Here is a 13,229-nt window from a genome sequence, read left to right as displayed (position 1 = left end):
CCCATAGAGCCATGACCCCTCCTGCAGAGGAAGTTGCCTCCCCCATGACCTGGGGTATAATACAGAAAAGATGCTGTATTTGGAAGAAGTCCAGTTCCCACCATCGCATGATTGGGAAAGGGTGTTTTGATCGATATACGTCGCCATTGGCATCCATCGGCTACGAGCAGTTCCGTGAGCAGGACGCGTCACATCGTGATGTAGGTGATAACATGATTTTACCTGTTTCGCTTGGTGAGGTGAGTCCAGCTTAGAAAATGATGGGGAGTTTCATCCACCCAGAGAGACACGTATTGGAAAGTCAGACCCAATGATGCGGGGTGCCCCCCAGTCCAACGAAGGCCTGTGGCGGCCGGGCAGTCACCAGCCGGAGACGGCAGTCTACGGACACAGTGGAAGAAGGTTTGTTGGAGGGAGAGTCTGAATGAGAGCTGGACGAGGCAGTCCTGTCCAGGAAGAAGAGCCAGGCGCTTAGCCACGTCCCCAGGCTTCTGGGAGGCAGGGCTTACAAAGCAGATAGGATGACGAAGCCTGAGGGAGATAACTCCCCAGAACAGAAGCATCCTCAGCACCCACCTTACGTGGTGCTCTTCACATGGTCCTCGTGAAGAGGAAAATGGAGAAATTATTTTTGAAAACTCCAGTGTGATCCCACACACGTAGCTCCCCAGGGACAGTTTGGGAGAGGACAGGTGTGAAAGGGAGACCGCAGACACATCAGGTGAGTAAACACAAATTCTGATTACAGCATCGCAAGGCATAAGCTCTGACTTGGGTGAAAGGTCTTTTAGGACGCATGCGGACTTACGTCGTGCTGGGAACAATAAAATGTCACCGTGACCGTGATATTGTGCCACATTTCCTGAGTCACTCGGCATTCCCAGCAACCTGCAAGGCAGGCAGCGTAGGGCACGTATTTCTATCTGGAAGATGGAGAAATTATGGTGCTCAGTGTCCCCACGAGCTTCTCAAGGTCACAGAGCAAGGAGACGGCAGGGCCGAACTCAGGATGTTCCTTGGCCTCGACCTTCGTTATTTTGTGGGTACAGAGTGTGATAAGAGTAGAGGGAAAGTAGTGCCATTAAACATTAAACCTCTTTGGTTGCCCGATGTGGGTTCCAGTCTCCTGGCCTGGACAAGGGTCCTTATCAATTGGATGTGTATTTCAATCTGTGTCTTTGTGACGGAGGATATCAGACCGTATGTGAGTTCCTGGTTCTGAGAGGCCAGAGTGCGGTACCTTTCCATCCCAGAGCAGAGAACTCGATGGTCATCATCAGCACGAGGCCAGGACAGACGGTTAAAATGACGGGTGAGACAGGTCTATGGGAGAAACAGCAGTTAATGAAGAACCAGCCATCTCAGAGTGACCTCATTCACATCAACAGAACATTCCGGAAAATGCAGGGGAGGGTCTGTCAGGTAACTCTGCGAGAATGAAGGATGGAGGTGAATGAGGGATGTCAGATTATTTGTCAGTCCAGGGAGAGGCCCGGGACAGGTCGGTCCTTCTCCGGCAAGATGACCAGCCCGTGCGCCCCACGCCGCCCCCTTTCCGTAGCACCGCCACTCGAAGCACGACCTCGCAGTCACTCGTTCCCTCGCACACATTCGTGCCTGTGACCGCAGACACCCTCCCAAACGCTGCCCTCGACGCCCCGTGCTCCCATCCACCTTCCCCATGTCCTCAGACTCTTCTCCCAGAATCCTCTGCCTTGGGGTCCTCCCCAGTGGAGGCGACTCATTCCCCCGTTGCATCCTGTGCCTGGGTGCTACGTGTTTGGGGCGGGTGGGTTCCCGGGCTCGGCCCTCCAGTCAACTGGGACACCTTGTGCTTCTCTGCATCTCACCCGGTTGGCTTCACCACTTGTCCCTGTACTTGTGTGGCTGTCCACTCCATGTGGCATCACCACGGCGATTCTTTGCTGATTCTGGAGCCCCAGCCTCCATGCCCGTATCCTCGCCCTCCGTATGAAAACCTCATCCGATGCCGTCACCTCTTGCTTCCTTCGCCTCCCCCTCTCCTGTGACTTTCTCCGTCTTCTCCAAATATGCCGCTCCTTTAAACTCTGTCATCCCGGGAACTCCATCACCGCAGTCGACAAGTGATCCTGCACATTGTCTTGCTCCGTTTCTGTCCTTCTCGCCGGCTGTAATGGAAGCCCCGCTGTAGATGTGCGTCCTCTCAGTAGAATCTCCCGCCCATCGATGGGCCCGCCGCCTGGCCCACCCACCCCTCCTGTCGTCACCTCCTCCTGGCCAGCAAAGGTCCTATCATCACTCTGCTGCAGACTCTGAAATATCTTGCCCTGTAGCCTTTTAATCTGGTCACGGGGGAAAACAAACCTGGAAGGAGCCAGTCATTTCCTGTTCTCCATGTGTCTGAACTCTGACGACTACAGGGTGCATTGTTACCGTAAGGATGCGTGGACCCAGCCTCGCCAGCCCAGCCTTTAAGAACTTCTCCTTGTTCCCAGCGTGGGCCTGTGCTCACCGTGCTCGCTCTTCGGGGACGACTTCCTGCTTTCTCCCCACACTTCCACCTGACCCGCACTCTGGCCAGCGTTCTCTCCACTTGACCTTGCTTCTTACGAGGAAAAGAGAGAAAGAGAGGAAGGAAAGGAGGGAGGGAGGAAGGAGGGAGGAGGAAGGATGGGAGGGAAAAGGGAAAAAGGGAGGAGGGAGGGAAGGAAAGAGGGAGGAAGGAGGAAAGAAGGAGGAAGGAGGGGAGAAAGGGAGGAAGACGAAATAAGGAAAGAAAGAGCAAATCGCTCAGAAACATCCTCAGATTCCTGCTCTGACCCTACAGGTCCTGCTTATACGCACCCAACCCCGTTTAAGAAAGTATCTTTCCTCCTCTAAAGGTAATCAGGAGATTCACAAGGTGGGTTAATACTCTTATTTCAGTCTTTCCATTTTTGTTTATGTCCCAGTCTCTTCTGCACGCGTGCATGCATGCATGCACACACACACACACACGCACGCCCGTGCACACACATTCACTCCAGATTTACACATGCTCGCTCCTTAGATTTAGTGTTTTCTCCTCGTCACCGTAAATCGTTGTAATTACCCACTCTCACCCCACTTCTGCACCTTCTGCCCGCTGTCCGTTCACTCTTTGGTGCTCGGCTACAGCAGTGACCATGCAGACAGGCGTCCCCTCCAGCCCTGTCCCAGGGCCGCTGCCAGTGGCTGTGCTGCTTAATCTGTGGGTGTGTCAGGGTCTGATTTTGCTAGGACACAACAAAGAGGGTCCAGAACATCCTGACTAACGTCAGGGAGGATTGGATCTGCCGGGGGGGGGGGGGGGGGTGGGACTGACGCAGCCAGTCCAGGCTGGTGGGGAAGCGGGGGGCTCTCCTGCACGGCATCATCTGGGGACCACCGATATTGTCACTCTGCTGTCTTTAAGGGTGAAGTCCTTGTCCATGGAGCTCAGACGGGATCGTTCTCAGGTTGGGTGTCCACCCTCCGGAAGACAGAAAGGGGAGCCTAGCACGTTGAGTCCGTCTTTAATGGGGTGTTGGGGAGTCCCATCAACGCCCCCCCACACGTACCAATGACCGGAGCTCGGCCACACGGCCGCACTCAGCAGGATGGGAATCTGGGAGACGGAGGCTCTTGCTGGCTGGCCGGCCGTGCACCCAGCGGCTGCCCTGCCCCCGTTCCAACCTACCTGACTTTGAAGCGATGTTGCTCATTCCTGTTTCTTTGTGCACTCCAGAGTTTGTGGATACCATTGGGGTACCACCCTCGAACTTGTCTTCGTTTTCTAGGGTTTTTTGTGTGTTCGGTTTTTAACTTTATCTCCTTCCCGGGCAATATCATCCCCTCTTTGGCTGATGTATCGGTCAGGCTTCTCCAGAGAAACAACCAATAGGATATACGTATGTATTTATCTATAGATATCTCTATCTGGATATCTGTATCCGTCTGTCTGTCTGTCTATCTAGACAGAGAGAGGGAGGTATTACCAGGAATGGTCTCACTTGGTTGTGGAGGCTGACATGTCCCTATATCAACAGTCGGCAAACGGAAGACCCAGGAGAGACAATGGTGTAAGTTTCGGTCTGAGAGCCAGCAGGCCCCAGACTCAGGAAGAGCCACGTTTTGGTTCAAGTCCAAAGGCAGGAAAAAGACAGATGCTTGAAAGCTTGAAAGCATCAGGTAGGTGGTAGTACCCCTTCCTTCAGGGAGGGTCAGCCCTTTTATTCTATTCGGGACTCGATTGGACAAGGCCCAGGCACATTAAGGGGGGTAATGCGCTTTACTCTCTACCTGTTGAGATGTTAATCTCATGCAAAAACATCCTCCCGACACACCCAGGATAATCTGTGACCAAATACTTGGGCACCCAGTGGCCTGGTCAAGCTGACACAGAAAATTAACCATCACAGATGATTAGCAAATGGTAGGACCTATATAATAAGGTCCTAATATAATATATAAGGTCCTAATATAATAAGGAAAAATAGAGGAGGAGCTGTTCGTTTTAATGGGTGGTTCAGGGGGAAAAATGATGTGTTCAGCTGTGGACTTGTTAGTTGAGTTTCTGTGCAAGTGGAAATAACATTTCAAGCAGAGAGTGGGCAGTGGGCACGTTAGCCTGAAGCTTGGAAGGGAAGTGTGGCGTGGAGTTAAAAAGGAGCTGTCATCTGGATATGAACGACGTTCTCCGCCTGCGTTGGCGGGTCTCTGACGATCATCTCTTACCCCCCCCCCCAGTTTTGTTCATCCTGCCTCCAGTCAGTCACCCATCCAGGTTCCCCCCACCCGTGGGATCTCAGATCACTCTGCCCTTCACGCAGCCGTGGTCCGAGCGACGTTCCCGGCTGGTTCCCGGAGACTTGCCCGCACCTCGTCCAGCTCTTCCCTGGTCAGAGGCAGTTACCACGCAGAGAAACACCTTCTAGCTAAAACCCTTTCGTGGTCCCATTGGACTTAGGACAGAACAAGATGCAGCCGGCCACGGTCCCCGCTGGTTCCCACCACGTGGCCTTCCCGTGCCTCCTGAGGGAGCAGACCCACCGCAGGCTCTGGGTCTGCTCACGCGGGGTCTGCTGTGTTTGTGTTTTGTTTGATACTCGGTCTTTGTGTAGACGCCTCTTTTCACTTTTCTCAGCGTAGACGACCGCTAACTCGCCTGTTGGGTTTTGGCTTTGCTGACACTCGCTGGGGCGCCCCTGTCTTCCCCGCTCTCCGTTCTCCAGATGACCCGCTATGCAGAGTCCTAACAACTGCGTTTGCGTACGTAACTTGTAGTCATTTGTTCAGCGATGTTCCTGTCGCGGAATGTTAGCGCCACGAGGCTGGCGTGCCTCTCACTCACCGCTGCTTTCCAGGGTTTATTTCACAGCCTGAGCGATTACCGCATCTCTCTCGAATACACGGATGTGCAAGGAGAATGACGCGTAACATGCCGATCGCGTCAGGGGCTGGCACCCCGCTGGGAGGAACGGTCAACGCGTTCAGTGATGGGCCAGCGTCCAGAGCATTCTCTTCTGGCAGCCACAAGTGCTCCGGTCGCTGGTGGGAAGCTTCCCTCAAGGCTACCATTTTCTGAGCCGTTTGGCTTGTTAAGTGTGAATTAGCTTACTGTATCTTCTCGCTAGAGAAACGGAAGCATTCGTTTCAGGACTGTTGTTGTAACGTTAAACGATTCCCATTAATCCGGAATGTGTATGTGTGGCCCGACGCACGTACATGTCCGTACAGATTCACGAGTAACGTGAATTGTTTCATGTGACGAGCTTCACTCCGCTGCCGTGCACCGTTTTTGCCAACCCCGCGGTGGGTCCTGAGCACCTCTCAAATCATGAACTGCAGCGTGAGAGAAACGAGAAAATGTGTACTTGGCGGTACCGGGAAGGGGTCAGTGATATGCAAGGGTCTGGTGGCTCCACGCTGACAGCCGGGTGCCGGCCCCTCCTGGAGCAGCGTCTGCATCCCCCGGGCACTCACCCCCGCTGCCTTCACCTTCTTGGGTCTCGAAGATGTGGGTAAGAGTTTGGAACAGCATTTCTTGGATCCAGAACATGGCAGATCAGGACAGTGGCCCTGCAGGGCTGTGGGCTGTGCCCGTGTACACACTTGATTTAACGACCTGTTGTATGTGGGGGGCCAGAGCAGCGGCCCCCCCTTCCCGAGTAGGGGTGCTATTGTGTGCGGAGTGGGTAAGGCACTCCCCTGCCCTCCGGGGCCTACAAGCCAGCAGGCCACACCTGCCAAGACAGCTGTGGCCATACAGGGTGACCCCGGGCACCACAGAAGTGGACAGGGCTAGGGGACTTGACCCCCTCCCCCCCCGACTTTTGTCTGGGAACAGGAAGCCGGGAGGGAGCTGGCCAGACCGAAGGCACAGCATACACCCTGGAGAATCCCTGCTTGGGGGGAAGGGAGGAGGTGAGGATAGGAGCAGGGGTGGGCAGGCGAGGAGGGGTGCACTGGGGCCACAACAGGGCAGGGGGCTCGGGAACCATTTTACGGGGCCTTGGGCTTTGTCCTGAGGACAACGGGGTCCTCAAGGATTATAAGGCTTGGATGTCAGCGTTGGTCTGGTCACGCTGTGGAGAACGGGTTGAGACGGGGTTACGAGATGGAGAGTCGGGGGCTCCCCTCTGCGGCAATTGGGAGACACGCGGCAGGTGCAGGGAATGACAGAAACAGGGACACGACAGAGAAGAGGCTGAGTCAACGTGGGAACGAAAGGGAAGACCCCCAATAGCTGAGTCACGGGCGGAAGGTGTGCCTGGCTGTTGCCGTCAGAGGAGCCGGGAGAAGGAGCCGGTGTGGCCCTGGGGACCGCACCATCTGCCGCACACCGGGTGCCCCATCGACAGGTGCCGGTACGGGTTTCTGGAGGTCGGGGACACAGGTCAGCTGGACACCGTTCGGAGCTAGCAGTGTGGATGGTCGCTAACTCCACGCGGCAGGAAGTGGTTCCCACAGCAGGGCCGAAGCAACCCCCGCCCTCCTGGATCGTGCAGCTGTGACCCCGGTGGCCTGTGCCCTCACCCCAGCTGGGGGCGGTGAAGCCCTGTGAGGCCGCACTTGGCAGCTGGAGACATTTTCTCGTTGGTCGGGGAGCTCCGCCTTCAGCTCTGGAACGTTACTAGAAACCTCTCCACAACTGAGCCAGTTAGCGAGGCAGCAGATGCCGTGACAGTGACGTCATTGCATTGGCCGGGCCGTGAGTGACAGGTGGCTCCAAACGGGGGGAGAGTCTCTGCAAATTCCCCGGGGAAGAAACGCCCGGCCTCCTGCCCCCGGTGCTCGCCTCGACGTGGAGCTAAGCAGGTGGTTGCTGCGTAGGTCTGACTTGCTAGGTGAAATTCCTCAGGTCCCCCAGTCCCCACGCGTGTGGGCGTGAGGAGCGTTTGGACGGGCCACCCCTGTGAATTGCGGGGGATTCACGGGCATAAAGATACTCTCTTGTCTTCTCGTCCAAAATGCCACACAGATTCCCCACGAACGGCGACGTCCGCTGATGCCTGATAGAGACGCGTCTTAGTCTTGTCCTTCCACATGGTGGTGAGAATCCGCATTGAGCGAGGGGAGAGTTCCTTGCGGGGGCCTGAGTGGTGGTAGTCGGTCACGGGGGAGGCAGGCTGAGGTCCCGACCCCTCGGCTGCGCAAACCAGCTGAGTCACTTTTGGCTGAGACGTGTCTCAGCGGCAGTACGGTCAGTGGACCTTATTTTTTATGCCTTTTATTTTTGTGGGCCTTCTGCCCAACTTTGCTAACGCCAATTTAGCTGCTGTTTGGGGACGCACAGACGAGGAGCCTAGTGGGCGTGGTGGGAGTTTCGAGCTGGTGGGCATGCTGTGTTCTCAGGGAAGGCAAAACGGCACGTTGAATCCGCCAGCCACAGCCCGTCAAGGAGCCGTTGGGGTGGGTATTAATGGCAGAGACGTTTCTTTTTAAGCTCCATCGCTTCAGAACGGCGGGGGCCATTTCATGAACCATCGGGGTCCGCCTTAGACACCCGTGGCCACAGATCTGGAGGGAGGTTCCGGTTTAGGAACCCGGAGGACAGCGGTCGGACACAGGAACAGTGAATCTTTGTGGCTTTGCAATTAAGCCGCGTGGCGCTGGTACATGGCTTACGTTCTCCCGGTTTTAGGTTTCTTTCGCAGAGGCCCTACGCACGGTTCGAGGAGGTCAGAGCTTCTCAAAATGACGGAAACAGAGACTCCAGGAAAAAAAACGCACGGAAGCAAGACTGACGACGACGGGAGTCGCGTTCTTAGCGGCCCGCGCTGCCGGCTCCCGGGCACGAAGACAGAGCAGAGCGTGTGCGTTGGGCCGGGGCGGTCGGCCGTGTGGTCCAGCTGCCCCCACCGCCCTTGGCTTCCAGTTAGTGGCGCGTCTGATCTGGGCTTCGCTCAAGCCCGGCAGACCCGCAGCAGAACAGGTGGCCAACCTTGCCCGCTCGCCACCCGTTGGAGACGGCGGTCCCTATATTAAGTAAATGAGCCCGGGGTGCTGGATTAGGTCAGTCCCTAAAAGTGGTTCTGATTTGGCCTCGCTGCACGGGAACGGCGTGTTGCTGCCGCCCGGGGAGAACCAGCCCGAATGTTGACAAACCCCAGTGGGAGGTGTGCTTTCTGGCACGTGGGGGAGTGAGACTGTCCACGCTCCAGGAGGAGGAGCGGGCGACTCCCGGCCCTAAACCCATTTCTCACCGAGGCAGGATGCTTTCTCGCTTCCGGCAAGCCTTCTCGAAATTCTACGGGGCGCTGTTAGTAAGTACCTTCGCTGCTTCTTTACAAACTGCTTCGGAGCACGCCGTGTTGTCCCGTCTGGGAGCCTCACTGGCCAGTCCCTTAGGTAATTGTATTTCAAAGTCACCCATGACATTGCTAACCTTTCCCCCTCGCTTCCTGATACTTAATATGAGACCTGGAGTGTGACTTTTTTTTTTTTTTAACTTTCACTTTTGTCATTTATTTTTCTTCGTTTAGGTGCAAACTCGTCCTGCTTGGCTGCTGTTTTTGTTTATATGTTGACTCGCGAGGGGGTCCTGTTGCCCAGCGGCTGCTCTCTGGCAGACGTTATTTGATCTCGCCGTTGAGACTGCAGAACCTCGCTCGCTCTTGGGCCCCTGCTCGAGCCCTGGTCTCTGGGGGCAGCGGTTTCTTTTCCGCAAGGGGCGAGTTTAGGTTATCTAGAGCTGGAGGCACAAGGTAGGAGGCTGAGCGGCGTTCAATCCTTTTAGGTTTTTCTTACGCTTCTGCCCTCTTCTTTCTCTGCCGATTTTTTTTTTAATGTTTGTTTTTGAGAGAGAGCGAGCGCACGTGCGTGCACAAGCAGGGGAGGGGCCGAGAGAGAGAGGGAGACACAGGATTCGAAGCAGGCTCCGGGCTCCGAGTTGTCAGTTCAGGGGCTCGAACTCCTGAACTGTGAGATCATGACCTGAGCTGAAGTTGGATGCTCAACCGACTGAGCCACCCCGGGCGCCCCTCTGCTTATTTTAGACCACTTTGTCCTCCCAGCCCTCCTTCCCTGAGCCAGCAGATGCCAGCAGGTGAGGGTGAGGTGGGAGGTGAGGTCTTGGATCTGGACTTGCTCTGTGGGGCATTGGCACAAGCACCCCCATGCCTGGCTCACTTTGTCTCCCCCTGGGAATCCCGTTTGACAGAACTGTGTCTTTGTTAATTTGTGGTCCACTCTCCCAACGGGATTCCCTGTCCTGTTACTGGTCCTGTGTAAGAGGTTGACTTTAATTGGTCTGTGGATATTCACTGAGCATCATGGGTAGCTGCCCAGCGAGGGGGGGGGGGTTGTGCCCTGGCCAGCTTCCTCCTAGCCTTCTGCGATTCGTAATATTCCGTTCTAATCTTTGGATAAACAAGTAAATGCCTGGATAAAGAAATGCCTGGGGCACCCGGGTGGCTCAGCTGGTTAAGCATCCGTCTTTGGTTCAGGCCATGATCTCGCGATTGGTGAGTTCGAGCCCCACGTCGGGCTCTGTGCTGACGGCTCGGAGCCTGGAGCCCGCTTCGGATTCTGTGTCTCCCTCTGTCTCTGTGCCCCTCCCGGACTCATGCTCTGTCTCTCAAAAATAAATAAACATTAAAAAAGATTTTTTTTTTTTTTAAAGAAAGAAACGCCTGAAACATACTCAGCACTGTTATTTGGGGTATGCCTTTGCCTCAACCCCACGGGGCCCCCAGTCCCTTTGAAGATTTAGACCGGAGTCCTTAGATCGTGTCGGGGCCTGGGGCGCCGTGCACACTGTGGTAGTAACGGGGAGTACACAGTATGTGGTATAAACTGGGCGCGGTGGTGAAGAAAGTGTCTTGGAGGCGGTCAGACCCACTGGCCCCTGCGAGGACGCAAACTTGGCAGGGGGTGCCTGGCTGGGATGCAGGAGCGGTTGGGGAGTATCCAGCCTGGCGGGCCTCGCCGGGGTTTGTGAGGAGAGACCGGCCCCTGGAAATCCTTGTGGAGTCACAGGTGAGGGAGGCCTGAGCTGCAGGAGCCACGAAAGGGAAGGGAGGTCCCCCCGCCACCCCCGCGCTCTGAGCCGGGACGCGAGCCCCAGACGGCTCCCCCCCCCCCCCCCCCCCCGCCCCGTCTCGCCTCTTTGCCCTTTGCTGGTTTCCGCCCGTCATGCGTCACAGACGTTTGTATGTATCGGGACAGAGCGCGGGTTTCCCAAGCTGAACCACCCGGGCCCGAATCTTCTAGAACCTGAAGGATCTTTGAGGGGTTTCACTTTTGTTCTCGCGTGGCGAAACCGCGGCGGGAACCGTAGGAACCGTGTGCGGTTGGCGCTCACGGGTGCCGCACACTGTTTATGACCCAGCTAGCCAAGAATCTATTTAAAGCTTTCACTTAATTAACGGTCCTTATAAAACATAGAGATGTCAGTGCCAGGTAACAGCCCTCGTGAACGCGCGTGCACGGCAGGAGCACTCCGAGGTCTCCGTCCCCGGGGACTTCCCTGAAGAATGGGAACAGATAGGTCCGTCTTCGGTGCAAGCACACGTCGCCTGTGTTTGTACACGTGGTCACTTACGACTGAAACAAGACCCTCCCAGGGGACCAGCGCTCGTTAGGCGGTGTGTCTGTGTCTGTTTCGCAGACGAGGAGCCCGAGGCCATCTGGAGGAGGCGAGTTGCCCGGTTCCCCGGGTGGTGGTGAAGCCGGGGGTGTGACCGCGCGGGCCAGCTGCCGGGCAGAGGCCCCACGCCGCCCTCCCCAGGGAGGGGACGTTCGCCTCGTGCGTGGACAGGACGGCCGTGTGGCGCCGTGTGGGGGACCCCGGCCTGGAAGTGGACGAGCGGGGGTCACGGTGCTCTGTCTGTTAAGGATCCTTACGACTGTGTAAAGCGGTTCGTGGCCACCAGGACGTAATTCTGGCCGCAACGTTCGCGTCTGATTTCCCGATGTCTGCCGGGAATCCTGTCTGGCTCTCTGAGCCGACGGGCGTGTATTTCTGCAGCCGGGACGCTCCGTGCCGAGGAGCAGGCAGATTCGCCGCCATTCTGCGGGATGCAAAGGGCCAGTTTGCTGAGTCGTTGCTCTGGTGGGTTCTCTCCACGTATATCGACACCTTTCCGCGCCGGAGTGGGATCCGCACTGGATGCGAACGACAGACGTGACCAAGTGCACGGGCTTGTGTGTCCAAGCCACAGAGGCACACGGCTCCCTGCCCTCACCCTCCTCCCTCCAGTCCTCCATCCAGTGCCCCTTCCCGGACAGCCCCCTCCCGGCCATCGGCACCCCTCCCCGGGGAGGGACGCAGTCAGGACTCCTGGGCGCCTGCCAGCAAGGTCGGGGGCCTCGGAGCGGCTGTCGGTTCCACCTCAGCATCTGGTGAGTCCCTATCGTGGTACCTCTCTCTGTGGGGCGATGGCAGGTGGACGCCCACTGTCCCAGCAAAGCGCACGGGGATGCTGGGCTCAGCCCCTTGTGGCTACCACCGGGCAGCCCTGTTTGGACTCCACAGACGTTTGCCTGTGAACCGTGGGGGCCTTTAAGTGCACGGGGTTCAAGCAGCCAGCTTACACGGTTGTCCTCGGTTACCCACGCCTGTCCTCTGGGGTCCCTCCGGCCGGTCCAGGGTGTGTCACGTGCACAGGGCCAGCGGGGCCCGCAGGTCTGAGGGCACAGCCGGAAGACTTGTGACTCCAGCCGCGCGTCGTTTCCCCCGTCGGCCCACGAATGTTCCATGCGCGGAAGCGGCGCCGCGTGCCCCTCGCGCAGACCCCAGCCAGGGTGACGTGTTGCTTCACGGTCCTGCTCTTTGCTAAGTGGCCGTCAGTGGACCTGGGAAAGATAACATCACGTGGGTTCCTCATCACCATCCCTTAGGACTTACCGTCCTCGAAGGCGTGGCTCTGGCGGTAGGGTATTCTCCGCGGGCGAGGGGGGTGGCCAGAGTGGGCCCGGCACCAGCAGGGGGTCAGCGAAGACTTCCGGGCGGTGGCTCTCGGCTGCCCCCAGGTCTGGCCCCCGTGTCCCGGTGTTCACAGCACGTGTGCCCACGGCCGAGCCCGGCACCTTCCAATCCCCCCGAAGACTCACCTGCACACGGGCCTCAGTGACCGCGGGAGCCTTGCCCGAGGCTTTGGGCAGAGGAGAGCAAGGGCAGCAGCCGTGTCCCAGGAAGCCCAGGGACCCCTGCCCCGCCTTCTGCCCTCAGAGACCCCCATCAGCCGCACCCCTGCCAGAGCCTCCGCTGTCTTTTGTCCCGGCATCACCCCCCCCCCATCCCGCTCTGGCCAGGTGGGGGGGCCGAGCTAGCAACGAAGCCCCGCTCACAGAGGCCGCCTCCGTGGCAGGCGGGTGGTCTGGTAGCCTTGGTGTCGCTCGTGTATCTGGGGCTCGTTCCTGCTGCGCAGGGCTCAGCAGTCTCTCCCCGCGGCTCACACCATCTGGAGGGACGCCGCCGAGCGCCCGTCTCCCGCGTCTGTGCTCCGATGGGACAGAAACCCCGTGACCTTTCACGTGGCGCCGGGTCCGCTGGCCTCCGCTGCGCGCCGGCGATCCTGCCCCTTCCGCAAACGTTCCCAAACTCAGCGTGTCTGAATGTTCTCGGCTGGCCCTTCAGCCCAGAAAGTCAAAATTTAGCAAGCCACACATGGGCGGCTCACGGTGATGGGATTTGTGCGATCCAGACGATCTGGTAAACTGGCTTGAGTGGAGAAATAAATACGGTGAAGCAGACAGATGCCGACGGAGAAACACGTGCTTCTAAAAAACCCCTTTCCCTCCGG

The 13,229-nt window shown here is 57.5% G+C and overlaps 1 protein-coding gene across 4 annotated transcripts in view; it reads left to right on the top strand.

Annotated features, from left to right (window-relative positions):
• RPS6KA2 (ribosomal protein S6 kinase A2) overlaps positions 1-13,229 on the top strand; it is a 345,870-nt gene that overhangs the window by 115,852 nt on the left and 216,789 nt on the right. The window contains exon 1 of one of the 4 annotated variants that reach the window (XM_045500258.1): positions 8,669-8,747. The exons of the other annotated variants lie outside the window; for them this stretch is intronic. Coding sequence (XP_045356214.1) covers positions 8,697-8,747 — 51 coding nt within the window. The 5' untranslated portion in view covers positions 8,669-8,696. Of the gene's footprint in view, positions 1-8,668; positions 8,748-13,229 lie in introns of those variants that run through there. 4 annotated transcript variants of the gene reach the window in all.

Source organism: Leopardus geoffroyi, chromosome B2, assembly GCF_018350155.1.
Source record: "Leopardus geoffroyi isolate Oge1 chromosome B2, O.geoffroyi_Oge1_pat1.0, whole genome shotgun sequence".
Taxonomy (NCBI): domain Eukaryota; kingdom Metazoa; phylum Chordata; class Mammalia; order Carnivora; family Felidae; genus Leopardus; species Leopardus geoffroyi.
The sequence above is the reverse complement of the archived record's forward strand: the minus strand, read 5'-3'. Positions and strand labels throughout refer to the sequence as shown.